Source organism: Xyrauchen texanus, chromosome 49 (genome assembly GCF_025860055.1).
Source record: "Xyrauchen texanus isolate HMW12.3.18 chromosome 49, RBS_HiC_50CHRs, whole genome shotgun sequence".
Lineage (NCBI taxonomy): Eukaryota > Metazoa > Chordata > Actinopteri > Cypriniformes > Catostomidae > Xyrauchen > Xyrauchen texanus.
The window spans coordinates 12343481-12369338 of record NC_068324.1 but is presented as its reverse complement, the minus strand read 5'-3'; the positions used below and the strand labels follow the sequence as shown (position 1 = coordinate 12369338).

At 38.1% G+C, this 25858-nt stretch overlaps 2 protein-coding genes across 3 annotated transcripts; one reads left to right on the top strand and one right to left on the bottom strand.

Moving 5' to 3' along the window:
• Positions 1–728: 728 nt before the first annotated feature.
• LOC127640343 (CCR4-NOT transcription complex subunit 4-like) lies at positions 729–20284 on the top strand. Of its 2 annotated transcripts, none has more exons than XM_052122839.1 (13): positions 729–942; positions 4376–4598; positions 7199–7396; positions 10055–10141; positions 10260–10361; positions 10540–10665; positions 10852–10973; positions 11167–11376; positions 11521–11578; positions 11672–11927; positions 16099–16521; positions 17151–17378; positions 18571–20284. In XM_052122839.1, exons 2-13 carry the CDS (start codon positions 4425–4427, stop codon positions 18888–18890), a joined length of 2304 nt encoding a protein of 767 aa, XP_051978799.1. In that variant the 5' UTR covers positions 729–942; positions 4376–4424; the 3' UTR covers positions 18891–20284. The 2 variants fall into 2 exon arrangements, with proteins under 2 accessions (XP_051978799.1, XP_051978800.1); XM_052122840.1 differs by having other exon boundaries at positions 939–976.
• Positions 20285–20416: 132 nt separating this feature from the next.
• Positions 20417–25181, bottom strand: LOC127640357 (transmembrane protein 178B-like). Its single transcript, XM_052122869.1, has 4 exons — positions 24599–25181; positions 23729–23845; positions 23251–23388; positions 20417–21776 (listed from the first exon to the last, which is right to left on the bottom strand). Exons 1-4 carry the CDS (start codon positions 24960–24962, stop codon positions 21520–21522), a joined length of 876 nt encoding a protein of 291 aa, XP_051978829.1. The 5' UTR covers positions 24963–25181; the 3' UTR covers positions 20417–21519.
• Between the last annotated feature and the right edge of the window lie 677 nt (positions 25182–25858).

Genomic DNA, 25858 nt, shown 5'->3' with positions numbered 1-25858 from the left:
AAGAATTATTAAAAATTAAAAGGTGACCCGTTACATCCCCCAATATACAGTTTTCCTTAAAAGTTATTGTAAAAAATAATTTTAAAGATATTTAATTTTTTTAATTTAAATGGATAAAATAAAAGCAATCTCCTATTTTTAAGTGTTAAATTATTCTCTTAAATTGAATAAACCACCTATTTTCTTAAAAAGCATTTTTCAGACGTAAAATATTTGAAAAGTCAAAAGTTTAAATCATTGTATCTATAACAAACTTTAGTGTCCTTGTTCAATACATGTTTAGCATCACTCTAATTTACTCTTTTTATGGACAAATTTTAAAAGCATTTTTTAGTTTAAGTTTTTTTTTTTCAGAATTTGTTGCTGGAAAATTGTTCTCTTGATAAAGAAAATTTATGATATAAACACAGATGTATTATTTTTATAGTGAACAAATATTATAGGCCCATTATGTCATTATATTTTATATCACAAAATATCCTGGCTTGGCCCGCATGCCCCAAAGATGTTTTCTCTCTGGCCCACTTGTTGATGAATTTATAGCCCTGTAGGAGCAATTACCTGCGGAGAACTAAAGAAACCCTTTTTGTTGCCCACTGTGGTGACTGTTTCTTTCTAAAAAAAATGTACATGCGAAATAAACTACATCCCCCACAATGCATCGCTCTTCGCATCTTGCGCAAACTCAATGAGAGGTGACTGGTTACTGTATTCTCTTCTCATTTCAATGTAAGATGGTGGTAAGAATCTGCTACCTAAATAAGCAGTAAAACTGAGTAGGAAAAACATCTCATCAATTCTGAACATCTGGGCTGTGGAATAGTGCACATTTCAAACTATCAGATAGGTACATCTGATCAGTTTAAAGGCAAAACCCCCTCCTAAACTAGAGAGAATATTCCTTGGAGTTGAATCCCTGCAATACAGGTCCAGCTAGTTGAAGTGAGTACCCTACAAAACAACTGCTTTGATTGAGGTTAGTGCATCTGTATATAATTGCTTCATCAGAATTAGGTTTGTATATGTGTCTGAGACTAGACACACTCTATGCAGAAGGCATCAATACTTGTGTTTGAGTGGAGGGTGAAGTCATAGGTGGGCAAGCGGCAGTTCCTCCGCTGTTTGCCGGGCCGATCACTTGGAGAGTCGCAGGCTTGAGTCGCGTGTAGGCCGCAGAATTGAACCGCTCATAAAACAGTCATCAACAATTGAGTTTTTGAGGGAAAGCTGTCGTTTTATTCTTACAATCATTTCGAAATACACACCAGCACAAGGTTGTGTGCTAATTGTTGTGGGCTAGGTTAAAGTGATGCTTTAGACGTTGTGTTGTGTGTGCCGCACGTCATCTGAAGTCTGTCCCAGCTCTAGAGGCACCTGACCGGCTTTCAGCGCATCTGACACGGCGTTAGTCCTAAATGATGTAACATTTAAACAAATACACTTTTAACAAACATTCAGAGACGTTAAAATAATGTTTGAGTGATCTGTTTGTTTGATTAATGTATTTTTGAAGCAGAAACCGGCTCTGCCGAAGTGTACGTATATAAATATTGGCGTATGGCAGAATTTGTCTGTGTTTTTGTCTGGACAAATGTGAAAGATTGAGAGAGATTTATTTACGCCGTCGAAGGGGGAAAAACATAATGCTGATATATTTTTTACCCTTTTTTTTTCTACACTTTCTAGTGTACATTTTTAATAAAGTATCAGCGACATATTTTTAAAAAATGCGTTGTTATGATATTGAGGCTATGCCAGCGTAAGATAAACCTGAAACTGAATAATAAAAAAAAAAAAAAAAATCATATAGTCTTGTTCTGAATAGTGATCGACCGATATGGGTTTTTTAATGGTCGATGCCAATATTCAAAAAGCTGTGTTTCCGAAACAATGCTGATATATCACACAATTTAATAAGTAAATAACAAAAACATAAAATTGTTAAAAACATTTGTATCACTATAAACTTTTATTTAGCAATATATTTACTCAGTTTCACACTAAACTTTAACTTTGTAAAAAAAAAAAAAATATATATATATATATATATATATATATATATATATATAGCATTTTCTTCTGATTTCTCTTTAGTCATCAAATTTTTATAATTAATTTGCCCATGAGGAAATAGTCCAGCCACCATGGATTTCATGTGCATATTTACAATCTCATTTTCTCATAAAATACCAAATCAAACCAATTGCACACACAGTGCATAATGAATAAGACATTTACTTATAGCACATGTGAAATGGTTGTAATTTTGAAGTTGCGCTTGTGCGGATCAAGCAAGCAGCAATCTTCTCCTGGCAGTTTAAATAGCCTGAATCACCTGCTTGGATTGTCATTGACTGACTGTCATGATTTGTGAATCATGAAAGAGGATCTTTTGATCCTGATCCTGAAATGTTGATTCTGGCTGATAGAATACACACTTCAGAGGAATTTAATGAGCAGTCGATGGGACTTTGATGGATTTTCATGAGGTTCGTGAATTACATGTGTTCAAACTAGATATCTGCATATTTGCAGATGGTATATAATAGAAATGTTGTTGATATTTGGCTTATATCATTAGAAAAGATAGTTAAAAGTGACTGGGAACTGCTGATGAGAGACTGTTAGAATACATGCTGTAGAGTAAAATAAATGAGCATTCCACAAGATGTTGGATCTGCTCAAGATGTGTGGTGTTGGTTTATTACATCGGTTTAAACAAGATATGTGCATTTTTGCAGATGGTATATGATATTAGTTTTATTGATATTTGCTTTTTTTCATTAGACAAGACAGTTAAAAGTTACAGCGGACTGTTGAGTAGATAGAGGGAGAATGAAACAGGTGAGCACTTTAACATTTTAGCTTGAACGCATTTGCTGCGGCTGTGATATGCGGACCGTTTAAATGAGACTGTGTTGCACAGTGCATTATTGTAGTTACACAATGGCACGTATAACAAAACAAACTGTAACTGGTCGTTTACATGTCTCAATCACTTCACATGCAAGCAGACAATTCTCAGTGCCCTCAAGAAACAAATCAGTCAAACTGGCATAAAAATTCTGAATATCGGCAGGTTTATTGGCCTTGGCGATATATCAGTCGACCACTAGTTCTGTATATAACCTTGGTTAAACCTTGCGTGTTAATAATAATTTATTTGAAGTAGACATACGGTACTGTGCAAAAGTCTTAGGCACAAAAGATGTTTCACAAAAGCATTTGTCTTAAGGTGGTTATTTATATCTTCAGCTTTAGTGTGTCAACAGGAAATATAAATGTTAGACTCCCAAACATTACTTTTGCAAATAGAAAAGATTTGAATAGAAGAACAGGGAGCTCTATAACAGATGTCATGGCCTCCACAGAGCCCCCCACTGAACATCGTGTCAGTCTGAGATTACATATAGAGAATGAAGCAATTGAGACAGCCTAAATAGATAGAAAAACTGTTGTGAATTCTCCAAGAAGCTTGGAACATCCTATCTGCTAACATCCAAAGAAAACGAAGTGTCCAGGTGTAACTAGGAGAATTGGTGCTGTTCTAAAGGCAAAGGTGCTCACACCGAATATTAATTTTAGCTTTTTAATATTTACTGGACTTTGTATGACATTAAGATAAATGAAAACTATTTATTTCATTTGGTTTGAAGACATCCTCACTATGCAACATTTTTCACAAGTGCCTAAAATGTTTGCACAGTACTGTATTTCAATCTAGATATTGCATTTTTAATCTTATAAGCATATGTTATATATGTTACGTTTTGTATATTTATAAAAATCTTGTCGGACCGATTCACCATTACACAATCCTGTCAGTATCGCAGCCGATAACGATCCTGGATATGAAAATGAACTTAAATGACAGGTGCAATTAACACCATGAAAGCCCAAATTCAACGTACATACATTATAATCATTGTAGAATATTTTGTAACCCCCCCCCTAAAATTTAATCAAATTTATGTGGCCCAGTGCTCATTTTTTTGTAAATCCAATACATAGTATGTAAAGCAATGCTACAATTGACTGTTATCATATCAAAATAGGTTTAATGGACCCTCTAGTAACATAATAGTATAAACCTTCTTAATACGACATCTTACCACATTCATTTGTCATGGCAGTAGAATGTGTTCTGAGCAGACTGTTTGTAATTTGTAAATAAATTAATGCATAACCAAAGGCATTTGTGGACAATAGCTTCAGTCCCTGTGTAGTACATCTTCTCTAGCCAATTACTTCTCTTAAAGCATTGTGATCATCTGGGCTGTCACATGCTTAAAAGCTTGCCTTAGAAAACAAATCTCACCTCTCCATTGAACCTCATTCCAACATAATTTCTGTCTTTCCTCTAACTCTGCATCAGCCTCTTGGCCAACCAGCCTGAGTCTCTCCTGAACCTGCTGTGTGATAGCATGTCCCGCAGTCCGGAGCTGAAAGAAGATCCAATGGAGTGCCCACTGTGCATGGAACCTCTGGAGATTGATGATGTCAACTTTTTCCCCTGCACCTGTGGCTACCAAATCTGCCGTTTCTGCTGGCACCGCATTCGTACAGACGAGAACGGCCTCTGCCCTGCCTGCAGAAAGGTAGAAACCTTTAAAGTTTCTTTGAGCTTAAGGGTGATTGTGACTTGATGTGTTGTTATTCAGCTACTTGCAAATGGGTCAATGACATGATGCTTGTTTTTTGTCTGGATCTATTAAGTTATCCACTGCGGCCTAGCTTCACTCCATCCACTGTAGCATCCATGCACAACTCGCCACGTGCCCCAACCAGACCGAGAACCACATTATAGCGATCAGGAGGAGGTTACCCTGTGTGACTCTACCCTCCCTAGCAACCAGACCAATTTGGTTGCTGAGGACCCGAGCCGGGTCTCCTCAGCAACCAAATTGGTCCGGATGCTAGGGAGGGTAGAGTCAGGGGTTTAAATTACACAGCTCACAGTCCAGATGCACTCTAAACTTTCCAAATCAGGTGATGTAGATCGCTAAGTATGAGGAAATTATACAAAAATACCAAATAAGTAAATAGAGAAGCACTCACATTATGGAATAAGCAGAGGCAGAGCTCTTTAAAGGAAACACCCCGGTGTTACATCTTAAATGCAGTTATATTTAATGCGTTATAGCTTTAATAATGTTAAAAAATAATATGGAAGCAGGTCATATAAATAACTACAAGCTCCGAATTTGGCATTTCTCTGTGCGGTCAGCGCCTCTTCTAGAGTTGCGTTAATGTCCCGATCTAAGGGGGAGAGATTGAAACTGCATCCAGCTGAGGCACACTTTGTTGCGGGGACGCTTGTCCCTCGAGCACACACACTTAATGGAGCTAGATTATAACGCAATGGCTTGTGACTAATTGAATCGTAATGTCACTGTGCATTTCTTATTGTGAAGAAAATTAGCAATGCATGCTCTATTAATAAGAGAGTTTTTTTTTTTCTGAGTGTGAGTTAAAGATGGATTGAAGTGAACAGAAAGGTGAGTGAGGGTAGTCTTCGCCCCATTATACACGGCAACAAAATACGTTTTTGTTTTGGCTTGTTTTCCAATATAAATACCTAAAACTTTAAAACAATGTACATTTACTTGTATAACTATAATTTACTATACTGCAGAAGAATTTTTTTTTTTTGAGAATGTTGAATATAATATTAAAAATACAAATATTTTAAAATATCAAAAAATCCTTTAAAAAAGATGCATTCACCTGAGAAGCCACATATACAATATTTAGACTTGAATAGATCTTGAATATGAGTATATTTTGTCTTTACTGCACTCGCAGAAGTATAACCAAGTAGAAAATACCCTTGAATACAAAATACACTTATATTTAAGATACATTCTCTTAAAGTAAGTCTAAATATCTAAATATGTTGCTTCTCAATTAAATGCATCTTGTTTAAGGATTTTTAGACAATTTTAATTGGAAAACAAGACAAAAACACTTGATAACAAGAGGATTTTTTGCTGTGGATTTCTTTACTGAATTAAAGTTAATAAAAAGTATTTGCTTCCCTTTAATTCTGTGAATGTCATTTAGAGGTATTTCTAAAAGATGATTTTGTCCTCCTTTATTGTTAGTAAGCATGTTTTGTTCAACCTTTTAAGTCTGGACACAAGCAGAATAATCGGTTAAGTGCTAATGATTAATTGTTGCAATAATCGCAGAATAGTCATATAATAATCGTATCATTCTAATAACCGTTAGAATAAACGATTATCAAAATAATTGTTAGTTGCAGTCCTACTAAGGGGTCTGTGAAAATTATCAGGGAAAAATAGAGTAAAATAATGTTTAAAAATAGATTTAAAAAAAGTTAACATATACTGTACTTATTTGACATTATTACTTTTTCCATATGATTTCTAAAGACTTGCTGAAAATCACAAGATTATTTGTGAGTTTTTAATTCCATACAGCCATAGTTTCTCCTCACCACTCTCTACAGCCTTTTACATTTCTCATTGGAGTTGCAAGACAATATTCTCTGTAAACTTGTTTTGGGAAGATATTTTTTGTGAAAAGCGTAATAATATAATATATACAGCTGCCGTAATTTTTTAGGAAGGGGGTCCCTCGCAATGGGAATCAACATAACTGGACTTTTGGACATTTGTGAACCATTAATGTCCCAAATTTGAGGAAATTTGCATACACAAATTCCGTATGGGCATGTATCTTATGTTTTTAAGCCATTGGGTCACCATTAGCAACATAACTCTGATTGAGAAACTGACCTTGTTCTGTATCGTAACAAGTAACTATTTGCCGATATGCATTTCTAAATGGTGGATACTGATATTTAAAGAGCAGGGTGGCTGATTTCTGATCAAATGCTAATATAGTATACGTTATAATATAATACAATTTAATGACGCAATAACCACTTATTTTGATTTGGCAGCTGAGTACTATCATTGACTGATGTCACTGAAATATTGACTGATTAAACAGCCTGACTGATCAATATCACTACTCTCAAGCCTGGTTATACAATGCTTAGGCTTTCACTACTTACTTGAAAACTACACTTCCCAAGTGTTAACCAAATTGTTTTCATTTCATTCACTCTCACAGTGTCAGCATGATAATTTGACCTATTTACAGAGTTCTTTAAGCATGCTACCTCTCAGGACAGGAATTTAAGCGAGGTAACTGACTCTGTGTTCTGTAGCCTTACCCGGAGGATCCGGCAGTATACAAGCCACTGTCACAAGAGGAAATCCAGAGGATAAAAAACGAGAAAAAACAGAAGCAGAATGAAAAGAAACAGAAGGTGACGGAGAACCGCAAGCACCTGGCCAGCGTTCGCGTGGTGCAGCGGAACCTTGTGTTTGTAGTGGGCCTGTCTCAAAGGCTCGCAGATGCAGAGGTGATTTCTCCCATTTGACATAGACTGTCATTGTTAGTTTGGCTTTTTTATATAATGACTAGTTTAAGTAATACATTTTACACTTACATTTATGCATTTGGCAGATGCTTCTAACTAAAGTGAGTTACAGTTCATTCATGGTATATAATATACTGGTGGCCAGATGTTTGGAATAATTTACAGGTTTTGCTGTTATGGAAAGAAATTGGTACTTTTATTCACTAAAGTGTCATTCATCCGATCACAATATATAGTCAGGACATTAATAACGTGAAAAATTACTATTACAATTTGAAAAAATAATTCAGAACTTCATAAACTACTTCAAAGTGTTCTCTTCAAAATATCCTCCATGTGCAGCAATGACAGCTTTGCAGATCCTTGGCATTCTAGCTGCCAGTTTGTCCAGATACTCAGGTGACATTTCACCCCACGCTTCCTGGAGCACTTGCCATAGATGTGGCTGTCTTGTTGGGCACTTCTCATGCACCTTACAGTCTAGCTGATCCCACAAAAACACAATGGGGTTAAGATCCATAACACTCTTTCCCAATTATCTTTTGTCCAATGTCTGTTTCTTTGCCCACTCTAACCATTTATTTTTGTTTTTCTGTTTCAAAAGTGGCTTTTTCTTTGCAATTCTTTCCATAAGGCCTGCACCCCTGAGTCTTCTCTTTACTGTTGTACATGAAACTGGTGTTAAGTGGGTAGAATTCAATGAAGCTGTCAGCTGAGGACATGTGAGGCATCTATTTCTCAAACTATGACTCTGATGTACTTATTTTCTTTCTGTCCTTGTTGGAGCCAGATGTCCTATGTCTTTGAAGACTGTAGTGTACACTTTTTTTGTTCAGTTGTTTGACAATTTCAAGCATTGTGTAGCCTTCATTCCTCAAAGCAATGATTGACTGACAGGTTTCTAGAGAAAGCTGTTTCTTTTTTGCCATTTGTTAGCTTTAAGACATGCCAGTCTATTGCATACTGTGGCAACTCAAAAACAAACACAAAGACAATGTTAAGCTTCATTTAATGAACCAAGTTGCTTTCAACTGTGTTTGATATAATGGCAAGTGATTTTCTTGTACCAAATTAGCAATTTAGCGTGATTACTCAAGGATAAGGTGTTGGAGTGATGGCTACTGGAAATGGGGCCTGTCTAGATTTGATCAAAGTACTTTTTTCAAATAGTGATGGTGCTGTTTTTTTTCATCAGTAATGTCCTGACTATACTTTGTGATCAGTTGAATGCCACTTTGGTGAGTTAAAGTACCTCACTAAAAATCTGTATATTATTCCAAACTTTTGGCCACCAGTGTATATGATTGGTATATATGCTGTATATGATCAGAGTGTTCCCTGGGAATCAAACCACAAGACCTTGCCATTGCAAGCTACATGCTCTACTAGTTATGCTACAGGAACAGTGTTAATTATTAAAATGTAATCTATATGAATATTACTGTAAACTTAAGGTAAATATCAGGTTAAAATAACACCAATATAGATGCCATATTTAATTTTCCACGATTGAAACCAAGGCTGTGAGGGATTTATGATATCGGTTTAATGGGTTGTATTAAGTATTGTGGATCAAGTCAAAATGTCACAACCCATGTTTTCTGAATTGTTTTGGGATGATGTATTTTTAGTTTTTTTCAGCTTAACGATCAAGCCCAAAGTGTTAAACAGTACAACTTATGAACTAACTACATCTATCCCTCACAGCCTCATTTTCATTTACAAACAATTACATATGGCATTCCTTCATCTTGAATAAGATCTATGAACACTTAGTACACCTTAGATTTGTAGTCTCTTCTAGTGCCTTCATGAAGTGTAGGAAGTTAATTTTTAAATGTATTAAATGGAAATGGAAGAATTTTTTCAATTGTTTGTATTATGATCCATTTGAATAGACATTGGGATCGATATGAACCACTAGAATAAACTTCAGTATATTTAAATCATCGGTCATGCAAAGTCAGCTGCCTACTTTGGCTATATTAAATCAGCAAGAAATGTAACACTCCCTATTGGTGGTAAATTAGATTATTACATAAATAGAGAGTTTTCATTAACTGGGTCATTTACATTTTGCTGAAAATTATCACACATTCCTCCCTCAGAGTTGCACAATCTCTTCACAGTTTGATTGTATGTTAAGATGAACCAACTAAATTCAGCATAGTGTCTGTTTTGTGGCTCACGTTCACTTCAGCAATAAGGTATGAGGGGCTGTGCTAAATTATGAATATAGTCATGGCTATAGGATGTTGTTTGGTGCCTCATTGCTTTTTTATTTTTTTAATGGTTACTACATAATCAAAATATCAAGGACACAAATTTGAATTAATGTTATCAAGTAAATTAATTACGTGCCATCTTTCCACTTGATGATGAAGTCACTGACTTGTAAACTAAGCTTAACATTTGGCCTCTATGGTAATAACTAGGTGAACAGGGGTTTCATAGCTGTACTGTACTGACTGGAACTATTACAACTATTTACAATGTCCAATCAATATGGTAAAACCTCAGTTTTTAGACTCTAAATCAAGGCAGCAACATTACATCATTATGTTATCATTGAATTTTAGAAAGATTGGTTACAGCAATAAATTGCTTGAAGAATTTTCCTTTTCTTTGCACATTTTCTAGATTCTAAAGCGTCCAGAATATTTTGGAAAGTTCGGCAAAATCCATAAAGTTGTCATTAATAACAGCACGTCATATGCAGGTTCGCAGGTAAGAAAAATCACTTGTTGTCTCAGTTTTGAAACTTTACAGTATATGCTTTATAATGTAAGCAGCACCTGGTATAAAAGCCTGGCTACCACCACGTTTTTCATCTTTAATTCCACAGGGTCCTAGTGCCAGTGCCTATGTAACTTACATTCGTTCAGAGGACGCCCTTAGAGCAATACAGTGCGTAAACAATGTCATAGTGGATGGTAGAACACTGAAGGTAAGCACAAATCATCACAGAACTGTCATTTGTTTATAAAGTTGTGTTTGAGGGTCTCTTAGAAATGTCATGACACTTAAGTGTATTATTTTGTTGATTTAATATTTATTGTGTCTACTATAACTTTGAAGTTGTTTGTTATTGGAAGTGTTATGTCTGTTGCTTTTTTTGCTCAAAGGCTTCTTTAGGTACAACAAAGTACTGCAGTTATTTTCTCAAAAGCATGCAGTGTCCTAAACCAGACTGCATGTATTTACACGAATTGGGGGATGAAGCAGCTAGTTTTACAAAAGAAGAGATGCAGGTGAGCCCTCATGTTTAGACTTCAAAAAAATTCATTCACAGCTTTTACCTGTTCTTTTCTTGACATTTGTTGTAATCCTTGCCACATAAGTGTAATAAATGAAATGCATTTACAGTATTAGGTGTGCAGTCCCTGTTTTTCCATCTGGATATTACACATATGCTCTTTTTTTTGTTTTTTTTTTAGGCAGGGAAACATCAAGAGTATGAGCAAAAACTTCTCCAAGACCTTTATAAATTAAACCCCAACTTTTTACAGATCTCAACATGTGGAGAGAAGTCAAAAAGCAAACCGAACTCAACTCAGAGGTGTTTTTTTAATCCAATTTTCCAATTTGTTGCACAGACCCAGTCAGAAAACCACATTAATACCAGATTTATAAATATCAGTCGTGAATATTGACACTATTTGATTATTCTTAAAAAAAAAAAAAACATTATAATTAGCTCTTGTGATAGTTATGATACCCATTTTTAACTTACAACATTATTTTATTCCCAGACCCAATAGCACCAATAAAGAAGGGTGGCCATCATTACAGGGCTATGGAAAAATGGTAAACGGTTTACCCACAGAGCATCGCAAGTCCTCTCCTCTTTTAGACTGCCTAACAGACTCTGATCACATGACTACAGATGAACAAGACCCTGAACAGGTCACAGATCTGAGCACAGGCCTCCCACCCTTCCCCTCAGCCTTAGAGCCAAACAGGTGCAGTGCTGCAGAGGCCTCTCCAATGATTTCTATAAAATACGACAATATCCATTGACTTGTATCAGATGTCACCAATTTCTTTCTTTGTGGTTGAATGAGCGTTTCATTGTATGCTTATCTTACACTGTGCTTTCATTTCAGTCCAACTGACAAACCATCAGAACCCATAAGTATAGGAAATGGGGAATCTATATCACAGGTAAGAATTGCAAAAAAAAAGTACATCAATCTCCGAGAATAGGTGGTATTTTTTGGTTTTGCTCCATCTTTCTGTATCTTTCTGGTTTGGCAGACATCCAGTAGCGATTCCCCATCTCCTCCACCTGGCCTTACCAAACCCAGTCTCGTCATGCCCATCAGTGTGGCTGAGCTCACAGCACGCTCGCCTTTCGAGGGGGCAGCAGCAGAGTCTCAGTCACTTTTCTCAGACAACAGCAATTTCAGGCATCCCAACCCCATCCCCAGTGGCCTGCCCCCTTTCTCCAGTTCACCACAGGGAGCCTCAGACTGGCCCATGACTCCAGAACCACAGAGCCTTTTCACCTCAGGTAGGCACATGTAGTTTATTTGCAAGTTCTGTTGGAGCCAAATAGGGCTGGGGATCAGTAGAGAATTTCCCAAATTGATTCACAAGCTCTCGATTCTATATATAATGAGCACTGTTCCATCTAAGCCACGCACTTCTGATGTTGCTTCCACACAGATGGGAAAAAACATCAGCGAAGATGGTGGACTCAAGTGTGTGAGAAAACCTAGAGATTTTCTTGAATCAGAAATAAATGCATACTCAGTGTTTCAAATGGAGTCCATATAATTTTTTTTCCAGTATGGAGCTGAAGCTTTTAGTGAGATCTCGTGTGTAAACACATTGGAAATTCACATTATTGAGTCGTGCAACAACACATACACATTCTGCATTTATCACGGGGTGCGAGCGTTATTGGTGAATGCGGAAATGCAAAGGACAGAGCTCTTGATGTGGGCATTCTAAAGGGAGCATGGTAACGCTGTATGAATCTACTCTTCGCTTACAGTCTTGCGGTATGGCCCTTTGTGACAAACATAATTTTCTTACTTTAGTTTGGAATGACCCTTTGAGTGGTGTCCCCTTCACACAGTGCCCACAGACTGTGTGAGGAAACAGAACTTTTTTTTTTTTTTTTGCTGGTTCCGCTAGCAAACAGAAGAAAAATTTGGGAAGATATGGGGTGGACATGTTTTCTATAGTGCTGGCTCAAGTAAGAGCAGGGGGAGTCATTACATTGATAAGTAAGCATTTATATAAGTCTCAAACAGATAAAAGATAAATTAGGAAGAGTTATTATTGTTTTAGCAGAAATTCAGTGGCAAAAGTTGATTTTGGTTAATATCTATACACCTAACGCTGATGATGTGGGCTTTTTTTATAGATCTTGAAGGGATGTTGCAAGCCGCTGGCACCCCTCATGATATAATATTGGTAGGAGACTTTAATCTTTTGATGGACTCGGTCCTTGATCATAGTGAAGCAAAAGTGTGCAAGCCCCCTAGAGCAACATTGACGCTTCACAGAATGTGTAAAAAATATTGGCCTTACAAATATTTGGAGACTCCAAATGAACACATTTGGTAGGGACTATAACTTTTTTTCATCAGTCCATAAGATTTATTCTAGAATATATATTTTTGATACCTAAGTCCTTCATTTCATCTGTTGTTGATTGCTCAGTTGGAAACATCTTAGTCTCAGATCACACCCTGGTGAGTTTAGAGGTGTTGCCACATATGTAGAAAAATAAATCGTGTAGTTGGGGCTTTAATGTATCCCTTTTGCAAAATCAAAAGTCTGAAATTAATGTTTATATGGAGACCAACTGGTCCTCAGTATCCACCGTGGGCGTGGCTTGGGAGGCACATAAGGTGATTCTTAGGGGCCGGATCATATAGTGTGCATCATTCACCAAAAAATCCAAAGCAAGAGAACTCTTGGAGTTAGAAGGGAATGTTAAAAGTGCAGAGGCAGAGCTGAAGCACCAAATGTCATCTGATGGCTTTAGAGAATTGACCCGATTGAAATACATATATAATACTATTTTGTCGGGAAGGTGGAGTTTTGGTTACTCAGGGCAAGACAGTAATACTTTGAGTCATGGGACAAAGCAGGGAAGCTTTTGGCTAGATCAATAAAGCAGAGATTGTCTTTTTTTTACCATTCACTCAGTGAAATGTGCTGCTGGGGAAATATTTAGCTCAGCCGTTGATATTAATAATGCTTTTAAAGAATTTTATCTTGATCTTTATAGTTCCACGTCTTCGTCTACTGATGAAGATATTAGTAACTTTGTGGAACCATTAGAACTCCCTAAACTGACGACTGAGTAAAAAATTATCTTAATTATTTGGAAGAGCTTGGTGAGGTAATTAATGCCTTGCCTACAGGTAAAGCTCCGGGGCCAGATGGTTTTGCCATCAAATGGAAAGCTTCCGCCAACCATGACACAAGCCCGGATCAGTCTGATCCTTAAAAAGAACAAAGAATCAAGTGAGTGTAAGAGTTTCCATACAATTCCGTGATCCAGCTAGATGTAAAAATATTGTCAAAAAGTCTGGCTAACCGATTAAATTATGTTATGACATCTCTTATATATAAAGATCAGGTGGGGTTTATTCAGGGCCGTAGCTCTTCTGTTAACGTTAGGCGTATCATCAATATTGTGGTCAGTGGAAAAATGATCAGAATCCAGTCGCTGCCATCTCACTTGATGCCGAAAAGGCTTTTGATATGGTAGAATGGGATTATCTTTAAACGATTTTGGAAATATACAGGTTTGGGAATACTTATTAGATGGAATAAGTTACTTTATAAACACCCGGTAGCGGCGGTACACACAAATTGATTAATTTCAGATTATTTTACTCTGGATAGGGGCATTCGGCAGGGTTGCCCTCTTTCCCCATTATTGTTCTGTCTTGCCCTGGAACCATTAGGAGCTGCAATAAGTAGGAAAGATGATTTTCCAGGGGTGGTGGCAGGAGGTATGGCGCATAAGCTTTTGCCTTACGTAGATGACATTTTATCATTCGTCTCTGACCCTACTAGATCTATGCCTTGCCTCCATAGAATTAGTAATTCCTATTCTAATTCTCGGGATACAAAGTCAATTGGTCTAAATTTGAAGCTTTGGCTCTGACATGTCTGGTTGTCTCCGTACTGCCCAATAACAGCTTTCCAGTCATGCACCTTCTAGTGGCCTAAACAGGGCATTAAGTATTTGGGCATTTGATTCCGGGAAAATTTGTCTGATTTAGTTAGTTAATTTTGACCCCTTAATAAAAGTTTTCGAGTGACGTGGGCTTCATTACATTTATGTATGATTGGGAAGGTAAATGTTATTAAAATTTATTGTATCCAAAATTAAACTATCTGCTATAATCTCTCCCTGTAGATGTCCCCCTCTCTTATTTCAAGCAATTTGATAGCATAGCAGAGTCCTTTATTTGGAATGTAAGCGTTCCAGATTACATTTCAATAAGTTACATAGGCCGATTAACAAAGGTGGGCTAGGCCTGCCTAAGATTTAGTTTTATTATTATGCATTCTGTCTATAATAATTTGGCCTATTGGTCGTTTCCAACTGAGACACCTCCCTGGTTTTATATTGAACAGGAGTTTCTTGCCCCTATTTTGCCATTGCAAAGCCTTTCTATCAAACTAATTGGAGAAGTTAAGTTACACCCCGTTATCTCGCATTTGCACTCGATATGTACAAAAGTGTCCTGAGTGTTTAATTCAGACATTTAAATGTTGCCTCCGCATATGGCTTAACCCTAAATTATGTATTAATAAATCCCCTTTCTGCTGGTAAGAGTGGATTGTGAAGGGGGTTACTACACTCAGTGACCTGTATGAGATTGGAGTGTTGAGATCTTTTGAGAATTTGGTTCATTATTTTGGGATTCCCAGATCTCAGTTTTATAGGTATTTACAGCTGCGCCACCTGCTCTGTATTATTTTTTGGAGTAGCACACACCCACCTAAAGCGGCTGATACTCTGGAAGAGGTAGTGCATGAAAATTCCAGGAGATCAGCAGTTACAGAAATACTCAAACCAGCCCATCTGACACCAACAATTATGTCATGGTCCAAATCACTGAGATCAAAGTTTTTCCCAATTCTGATGAATGATGTGAACATTAACTGAAGCTCCTGACCCATATCTGCAAGATTTTATGCACTGTACTGCTGCCACATGGTTGGCTGTTTAGATATAATTGCTTGGATGATTGTTGGTGCCAAACGGGCTGGTTTGAATATTTGTGTAACTGCTGATCTCCTGGGATTTTAACGCACAACAGTCTCTAAAATGTACTCAAAATGGTGCCAAAAACTAAAAATATCCAGTGTGCTGCATTTCTGCGAATGGAAACGGTGTTGAGAGCTCAACAGAGAATGGCCAGACTGATTCAAACTGACAAAGTCTAAGGTAACTCTGATAACCACTCTGTCTTGTTGTGAGAAGAATATAATATAAGAATGCTATTCTGAGATCTGGGTTTTATTAAAAATTGGCAAAACATTATACATTTATAATAACGGCCTTCATTGGTTATCAGATATCTAAATCACCAAAGAATTCTGTATCTGTGCATCCCTTATTTATACAACATTTGCTATTCATAATGTCCTATAGCTTCTGTAACTTGGTTTTCTCTCTTGCCTTTTCCCTCTTCCTGTTGCAGACACCATACCTGTGTCATCCTCCACTGACTGGCAGGCGGCCTTCGGTTTTGGCTCTTCGGTCAAGCAGCAGCAGCAAGACGATGACCTTGGCTTCGACCCCTTTGACGTCACACGCAAGGCCTTGGCCGACCTCATAGAGAAAGAGCTGTCAGTCCAGGAGCACTCCCATCTCTCACCCAACCCCTCTACCCAACAGACCAGCCTCCCCAATGGCCAACAGCGCATTTCTCACCTCCAGCACAGAGGCCTCTATAACTCCTTCAGCCTGCCTCAACACACGGCCACACGGCACCCCTGGATGGGCCTCCCCACCCACAATAACCTCACACACTTGAACCACACAGCTGCACACAGCCATTTCTTAGACCTGAGCATGCCGGTCCGACATCACAGTACTGGTCTTGGGGGGATTCCTATATCAGGTTAGTGGATTTATCCATCTTGTGTGCTCCAGTTCTTTGTGAAACACCTGTGTTTGTTTTTGAGTATTTGTATGTAAAACTGAATCACCTGGGCTTAGCAGAGTGATACAGTTGTATCCCAGTGATCTAAATACAAACAAGTTGTTGAACTCGTTCCCAGTTGGTTCATTTCATTTTAATTGTAATTTTTCATCTGCCTTAAAGGGTCATTTTTTAATTTTAAATATGTATATCTTCTTGCCTCAGTTTCCAAGAACCTTTACAATATATAAAGAATAAGCTAAGCTGCCTACCTGTCAGTGTTTTCGTTTCTGGTCTGATTGGGCATGATTCCTCAGTGCACATTTTTCCACAGAAAGAAAATGCACCGTCTATTACGACTTTCTGGTTGACATTACCATTAACTTATTTTTAACTGCCTGGCTTCAATCTGGTATATTACTGTCACTTTTCCCAATGCATTCAAATCAAGATGGATAAAATCAACTCCCAAGTTGAATATCCCATTTTACTTGGAAATGCAGCACATTACGGTATTAAAATGCGTTGCAAATTGCTGTTTTTTTATGTTGACTTTAAAGGTACCAAAAGTTCAATTCTAATTTCTCTTTCATGTTCTTTCTCTCCAGAAAACAACGGCTCATTGGAAAACATAAATGTGAAAGAGTGGCAGGATGGACTGCGAGCACTCCTGCCAAATATCAACATCAACTTTGGAGGCCTCCCAAACTCTACCTCCTCCTCTTCCTCAACTTCCAGTGTTAATCACATTGGGATGCCAGTAGGCACAGCTAGAGTCTCACACAGCCTCAGCTGGGAAAGTACGGCCAGTTGGATGGACCCCGCCATTATCACAGGTGCTGTTTCTGGTTTGGAAAACCAGTGATTCTCAACTGGTTTTGCTTCAGGACCCAGATTTTACATTGAACATCAAATGGCAACACAACACAGTAACAAAATTGTTTATCGCACAAAAGTACAAAACAATTTCCCTAAAATTAAACATTGAAATGTATTTATATTAGCATGAACTGCAAATATGCCGAACAGTATGAACATTTGTTAACATATAATCATATGTAGTTGGGCTTGCAAACTAAATAGGCTAATCAATTTTTCAACTGGAGGACGAAGTGCTTCTCATATCTTTAATTGAAGTCAAAGGCCACACGTCCAATCAAAATACAGCATTTTGGTGCAAATTCATCAGTACGTAGAAAATAGCCAAATTCCGAAGATGCCAACATAGAGAGGTTGCTTTAAATCACCTCATCCTCAAAAAAGGTAAAAATACAAAAAGGCCCAAAATACATTAAATAAAGCTTCACTTGCAGCGAGGATACCATAAACACTGTTTGTGCCAGGGGCCGGGTTAGCTCAGTGAGCAATGACGCTGACTACCACCACTGGAGTCGCAAGTTCGAATCCAGGGTGTTCTGCATGACTCTAGCCAGGCCTCCTAAGCAACCAAATTGGCCCGGTTGCTAGGGTGGGTAGAGTCACATGGGTAGCCTCCTTGTGGTCGCAATTAGTGGTTCTTGCTCTCGATGGGGCGCGTGGTAAGTTGTGCGGCGAGATCGCGGGGAATAGCTTGAGCATACACACGTGCTGAGTTTCTGCGGTAACGCGCCCAGCAAGCCATGTGGTAAGATGCACGGGCTGAATGTCTCCGAAGTGGAGGCAACTGAGATTTGTTTTCCGCCACCCGGATGGAGGTAAGCAACTGCGCCACCACGTGGACTTAGTGAGCATTGAGGAATTGGGCATGCCAAATTGGGGAGAAAATATAAAAACATGGTTTGTGTGACTACAATATGTTTTGTGTGGTAAATTACTGACTACTGAGAGCAAAAATATGTTTTATTTTTTTATTTAAATTCATTTGAATGAGTTAGGATCCAAAATATTTAATCTTCCTGTCCAGCTTTTTCAATTTATTTTGTCCCTGTAAGAACAGACCTGCAATGCAACTATTGTTGTAACTACTACTGTGCTTGTGTGTGCTTCTGCCACATTCTTGTCTCACTTATACCCATTTTTAAACTCTAGGTATTCCAGCATCCACAGGCAACAGTTTGGACTGTCTACAGGATGACAATCCACCACATTGGCTCAAGTCGTTGCAGGCCCTCACAGAGATGGATGGCCCTGCCAGCTCCAGCACACTGCCCCAACCCCCTCACACCGGCCTCCTGGATGCAGCGGCCCACCTCTCCCTACATAGAGCCGCCTGGGCACCTTACCTTCCCCCTCCCACACTCAACCCCAATCAGTTCCATTCCCCACCTCCAGGCTTTCAGACAGCTTTCAGACCCCCAGCGCAGACCGCCACAGACATCCTACAAAGTGCCGGTATTGACCGTCACTAAAGACATCCCCACCTAAACTTAACTGCATCAAAACATGAAACTGCAAATATACCCCTTCCATTAATAACGTAACACAAGCTCTTGTCTTTTTACCCTTTACCTCTCCATCCCTTACCTATCAGGATTTGTTTATCTCTTGCCAGTTTATTTTGAAGGCACACATAAATCTCTGTATGACTTGCACCACCAGTGCAGGGTAATGATGATGTTGAAGGTTCCTGGGAGACATTGAGGGTCCTAACAAACATGTACACACGTTCACACATGATTCTGGGGGGGAAGGTGTCTGACACTGAAATGTCAGAGAAAAATCTGTAATAATTTACTCTTCCCTCATGTTATTCCAAACCTGTGGACTGACAGCCTTGTCAATCCCTTTATTGTATCAAAAAAGATGCAAAGTGAAAGGTGACTCCAGCTTTCAGTCCTTAATATTCTGCCTTGTGTGTTCGTACAGGTTTGAAACAACTTGAAGGTGAGTAAATTATGACTGTATTTTAATTTTAGGGTGAACTATCCCTTCAAGAAATCAGAGACATGTGAAATGGCATGAGCACAGCACATGTGACTAATAATGGCTAAAAAGAATGTGATTAACCGAATAACATGTCTGGTTGGCGTCACTCCATCCAAGGTACCGATTGTAATTTAATACTGTGAATATCTACACTTCTCATATGGTAGGTCTTGCCACCATTCAGAGGAGGGGGGGGGGGGTTAGTTACAGACACACTCTACATATTGAACTATTTCTATCCTGCTTGATGTTATATGGAACAGAGCCACAGGACCCTGGTCCTCCTTGGGACAGAATACTACCCTACCTTTGTATCTTAGGGTGGAGCACTGTCCAGATGGACTTAGGGTCTTGTCTAAAAGCCAACTTGTTAAAAATCAAGCATCTTTTTGGAAGGATTGGTGTGTGAGACCTGGCATGCCTCTACAGGTTTTCAATAGTAACTTCGTTCCCATGAAGAGAGGAGAACAAGACCGTTCATATGGTCTTTATTGGCTCGCCTGTAGAATAAGCTATTCACTTAAAGTATGGATCAAATATTGAGTCAGGAACCTTTGGAAGGATGGTGATGGTAACACAAAAGGAGACATGTTAAGCCAGTGAGAGTGTTGAAGGAGTAATGACAGGCACACACTAACATCTAGCCATTCCAGGGCCTTCAAGTGATTTCTGATCCTTTTTCTCATCCGTGTGGCCATACTAAACAGTATTTATCAAATGCAATCACTAATTTTTTCAGCAAAAAATCAATGTTGTCCAACATTTGGGTTTAACATGCTGCTGAGATAATTTAATATGAAAACAAAGAGCTAAAAGAGAAGAATTGGCCCCTTTTCTGCTGGTCTGGAACAATGAAATCTTAAATAAAATGGAGTATTCAGTGGCTCTGTGTGATTCTCATTTTTCTGACATTGCATACTGTGAGTACAAACAGTGGGATTGTGTGTCTTACATGAGACATTTTATTGTCCAATGAAAAAATCATAGACATTGAAATCAACAACAGCACGTAATGAAATTTATAGTAAATATTTACATTAAAAGTTTTTGAAAGTGTGAATTTGTCTTGAAATTCTAACACACTCGAGGAATAAAGGGGCTACAGAACACAGAGTCGAACACCACTTTAATACAACTGTACAAGTGTGCTTTTACAGTTGAAGTCAGAAGTTTACATACACCTTAGCATTTCAACTAAGGTTGCCAGAAATGCCAGAATAATAGTAGATAGAATTATTTATTTCAGCTTTTATTTCTTTTATCATGTACCCAGTGGGTCAGAAGTTTACATACACTTTGTTAGAATTTGGTGCATTGCCTTTAAATTGTTTAATTATTATTGTTTTGGGTAGCCTTCCACAAGCATCTCACAATAAGTTGCATGAATTTTGGCCCATTCATACAAAACTGGTGTAACTGAGTCAGGTTTGTAAGCCTCCTTGCTCACACACACTTTTTCAGTTTTGCCCACAAAATCGGATTGAGGTCAGGGCTTTGTGATGGCCATTCCAATACCTTGACTTTGTTGTCCTTAAGCCATTTTGCCACAACTTTGGAGGTATGCTTGTGTCATTGTCCATTTGGAAGATCCATTTGCGACTGAGCTTTAACTTCCTGGCTGTTGTCTTGAGATGTTGCTTCAATATATCCACATCATTTTCCTTCCTCATGATGCCATCTATTTTGTAAAGTGCACCAGTCCCTCCTGCAGCAAAGTACCCCACAACATGATGCTGTCACCCCATGCTTTACAGTTGGGATTGTGTCCTTTGGCTTGCAAGCCTCACCTTTTTTCTCTCTACTATTAATCTCACATTCTTAATGTAGTGATCATAACTGACCTAAGATGGAATGTTTCCTATGATTAAATGTCAGGAATTGTGAAAAACTGAGTTCAAATATATTTGGCTAATGTGTATGTAAACTTCTGACTTCAACTGTATATCAGAGATCCATCCAAAAGTGAAAATACCCAACAGCCAAGGCTTGTCACCTTCTAGCACAAAGTATGTCCTTCCAAGTCTTTCATCAGACTCAATGCTTTTCCTTTCCATGAAAAGTCTATGAACAGCAGTTAATGCTAATGTACCAAGTGTCCAGATATTCAAAGCTTTAGCACACTGTTCCATTCTCCATGCGAGACTTGGGACAGGAGGTACGGGTTGGTGGTAGAGGCTGAATCGATGGTGCAAGGGTGCAGAAGAACCCAGCTATCAGGGTTAGTCCCAGCCCTCCCCAGGCACTGAACATGGACCAGCCATAACCATGGCTTATATCATCTGGAAGGCCAAACAGATAACGTGGGTAGCGAGATAGTTCGAAGTTGATGCCAGCCACGCAGGTGCAAAGCGAGATGATGCAGAAGGTACCTGTGGTGGGACATGACACTGGTTGGTAGATGCTAAGAAACATTGATGTACACCATATTGGGGAGTAACTAACTAATAGTGGTAACGAAACTAGTTACATTTTTCAGTAGCATGACAATAATGTAGCTTTTCCGGTAATGCGCTACATTTTCCAAATAGTAGTGCAGTATCGTCACAAAACGCTACTTCTGTCACATTATATTGCGAATGCAGCAATGGAGCTGAGGGAGTTATCAAACAAACTTGTGTAAACCATCCTCTTTCATTTAGCACTGGGAAATCCTGATCTTTTAAGTGAACCAGATCTTTCGAATAGTTCATGTAAATGAACTGGTTACCATAAACAAATCATTTCTATTTAGTGTTGGGAGTACCAAGTTAATTTTAGTGTGTTGATTCTTTCAGACGGTTTGTGTAAATGAACAAGTTCATAAAAATGAGTGCTGCTGTTTATTATTATATTTTGACTAAGGGTGTTTTAATCATTTATATTTAGTAAAAATGAATGTTAGTAAGTATAAATAATGTCACCCTAACTGAAAATAACTGTGATATTATTTAATTAAATAAATAATAATAATGAATTATAGCTGATATTGTATAGCTATAGCTAAAATATGTATAGATATTTACAAAATATTTTCTTTAAATAGCTCCAATGTAGTTAGCTACTTTTTGTTATAGATATTAGTGTAGCTAACTACTTTTTTAAAGAGTATTTAACTGTAATTTAACTACTTTAAAGGAATATTTCAGACTCAATACAAGTTAAGCTTAATCGACAGCATTTGTGGCATTGTTAATTTCAACAAAAATTCATTTCAATTCGTGCCTCCTTTTAAAAATAAAAATATGGTTACAGTGAGGCACTTACAATTGAAGTGAACAGGGCCAATCTGCAAAAGTTTAAATACTCAATTTAAAAAGAATAGCCACAAGACATAAACAATAAGAATGTATGATTTTAGTGTGATAAAATCACTCAAACTTTTCTGTCTTCATTTTTTTTCCAATTTCTTTGCCATGACAACATAATGCCATAAACCCTGTAATTGCCCAAAAATGATGAAACATTACAACTCAAATGATAGACAATTTTAAAAGATTTATTAATGTAAGTGCTTTTATAAAATTATAAGCTTCACATTTCTGCCTTTAAACCCTCCAAAAATGGGCCCCATTCATTTTTTTTTTTTAAAGAAAGTAGAAAATATTTTTTGTGGTAATCAATTATGCCACAAATGCTGTTGATTGAGCTTAACTTGTTCACAAAATGATCCCTTAAGTTATGAGCAGCTTAGGAAGCTAAATTTTCAAAGAAGCATCCCCAACACTGGACATACAGAAACACTGCATGACTTTGCCTACAGGTGTGATACACAAACAGGGGACTTTTATGGTAACAAATATCAGTTCATTGATTTTTAGGACAAAGCATAAACAGACTTAAAATCACATATGGAAATGCACATACCTCCCATAAGGAAAAGGAGACCAGCAACATAATGCATGAGGCCTTGCTCCCAGCAACAGCCCAATACACCAATGGTCCAGCCAAAAAGTATGATGGATATAGCCATACCCATGAAGCCAGCTGTCATCCTACGCAAATCTGAAGTAGTCACAATCAAATCGTTTCATACTGTACTGCTAACAACTACATTCATATGTGAGTTTTTGCTTAAATTTATTGGCTTGTAGACTGATCAATAGACTGATACATGGCCTTGGAAAAAACGTGTTATGGGCAGGCCCCCTTGCCCAGGGCCCAATGAGTAGGTTATTCCAAAGAGGACATTAGTGGCCCCTTATCCCCCCAATGACTGCTTTGCTCATATGATTTCTTGTATAGACATTTCTGACTTATTAATACAGATAAGAGTTGTACATTTTTACATCACCTATTAAAGCACCCTGATACAGACCAAAGAAGTTCCATAAGTTCTACTTACGCAAAGCATGCCAGTCATCTTGTTGAATGGTCTTGGTGATGTTGTAGAAAAGATCCTTTCGCACAGCTACAGAGGATGAGTAATAGTACCTAATAAATGAACAACGCTCAATTTTTCCTTGAAAAAAACAAGAAAAGGAAAGATTTGTCAACACCTATAATGATATTCAGAAATGCCACAAATGGACAAGCATCACATTTAGATGAGTAAACCACACAGATACTCTTGAGATGCTCCTATGATGTAAATCAATATGATTTATTGCAAAGCATGTGTACACACTATAAACTGCAAAATCATGATGCTGCCAATCTATTTTCTCACCGTGTCTTACATATATGGAACATTTCTTTAGATATGTGAAGAGCAGTGTGTTTATAAGAATTCTTGTAACTGATACTGATGGCATTAGATGGCATTTCCTGCAATAATTCACTGGCCTATTTATCAAACCGATACGCGGTGTGAAATGCATTAGAAATATGGACAATATGGACAGCTGTAGCTTTACAGCTATAGACATAGCATTTCCCAGGCTCTCCTCCTAATAACATATGCTTGCAAATTGATTATTGATGTTATGTTGCAGTATGGTTGCACAAAGGTCCCTGGAATTTAGAGGTCAAGGGAACGTTAGGGGAACCATTATGCACAACTTAAAACAATGGTCCTATTTCAGAAAAAAAAAAACATTGAGGGGCCGTTCACACTGAACACGTCCTTAAAAAAACTACGCAACGAATAGAGCAGAACGTTTGTGTTGACGGACGCAAAAACCCATTCGGTGTGAACGGACCCTTTGATAGGCATCTGTTTTAAACGAGCAGACGAAAAAAAATAGATTACAAACATTTACTCCTCTTTTGTTACCTTTCTGAACGAGCTCTTCGATGTCTGGGTCAAATCCCCGTCTATAGCATTTGCTCCACAGCCCCATGTTGGTGGAATTGTAGCGTCTGCTGCACTCATCCGCCGCGCTCATCGCGAACAGCTGTCGCCGGTTTCTAGACAGCAGCAGTCGGTTCTCCCGGCTGGCTCGCAGTGGAAGGCTGTGGTTGGGGATGTAAATGAAACCTGGGTCGCTCCTGCGGTTCGAGAAAGTGCTGCAGCGCTCCTTGTATCTTCTCGCGTCCGTCTCGTACCAGTGATCCGATGAGATTGCGACTGTCAGGAAACACAAGGCGACGAGAGACAGACAGAGACCCGTGTACAAAAGCCACTTCCCCGTTGCCATCGTGTTCCAAGGCCGCCGCTTCAGCACCTCATGGTGGACAGCTCCTTTGACCGATGCAGCAAATCAATACAGCTTGTGCATCCTTTTTCGCATTAAAACGTCCAAATGTGGTGCTTTCTGCTAACATGCCCTTTGAATTTCATGTGATGCATTCATTATTAAAACAAAATCCTGTTCCGACTGTTATTTCCTCTAGCCTTAACGTAGACTGTTGGTGGAGCTGGGCTCTGCACATGCTCTGCGAGCTTACTGCATATGAGGACACATGACAATCATAGACACAGGAACTGAAAATTATACTATTGATTGCCTATATAAATGAAAAGGAAAACTAAAAAGATAATAAGAAAAGGAAGATGTAAAGGTGTTCAAATAAATCAATGTAAATGTATCCACTATTATTTTTGAGGCAATTCAAATTGAGAAATTGGTTATTCACAATTTATTAATGTCCAGATCTGGAGAATTTAGACTAGTCTGCCTTCTAACCATCACTTGATAATTCATGTTAATGCAAATCTTATTTATACTCACAGAATGCTTCACGATAAGTTGCTACCTCTAATAATGGACAAGTAATGCACATCGTTCAAAATAATGCATTCAAAATGATTGCCTGGGGCAATTACAGAATGCCACAAATGCAGTTCACACACATAAAAGGAATCGTTCACCCCAAAATGAAAATTCTCATCATTTACGCACCCTCATACCATCTCAGATGTGTGTGACTATCTTCTCAGTTGAACACAAAGATTTTTTAAGAATATCTCAGCTCTGTAGTTCCTTACAATGCAAGTGAATTGTGACCAAAACTTTGAAGCTCAAAAAAGCACAAAGTAATCCATCCGACTCTAGTGGTTAAATCCACCTTCAGACGCATGCACAGAACTGTA

Excerpts from the sequence above, each read along its gene's own strand:
- LOC127640343 (XM_052122839.1), top strand. The coding sequence starts at position 4,425 with ATGTCCCGCAGTCCGGAGCTGAAAGAAGATCCAATGGAGTGCCCACTG. Across the intron at positions 4,599-7,198 it reads TCTGCCCTGCCTGCAGAAAG|CCTTACCCGGAGGATCCGGC; the intron begins GTAGAAACCTTT and ends TGTGTTCTGTAG. Across the intron at positions 11,579-11,671 it reads ATGGGGAATCTATATCACAG|ACATCCAGTAGCGATTCCCC; the intron begins GTAAGAATTGCA and ends CTGGTTTGGCAG.
- LOC127640357 (XM_052122869.1), bottom strand. The coding sequence starts at position 24,962 with ATGGCAACGGGGAAGTGGCTTTTGTACACGGGTCTCTGTCTGTCTCTC. Across the intron at positions 23,846-24,598 it reads CGAAGAGCTCGTTCAGAAAG|GAAAAATTGAGCGTTGTTCA; the intron begins GTAACAAAAGAG and ends GTTTTTTTCAAG. Across the intron at positions 23,389-23,728 it reads AGATGACTGGCATGCTTTGC|ATTTGCGTAGGATGACAGCT; the intron begins GTAAGTAGAACT and ends TGACTACTTCAG.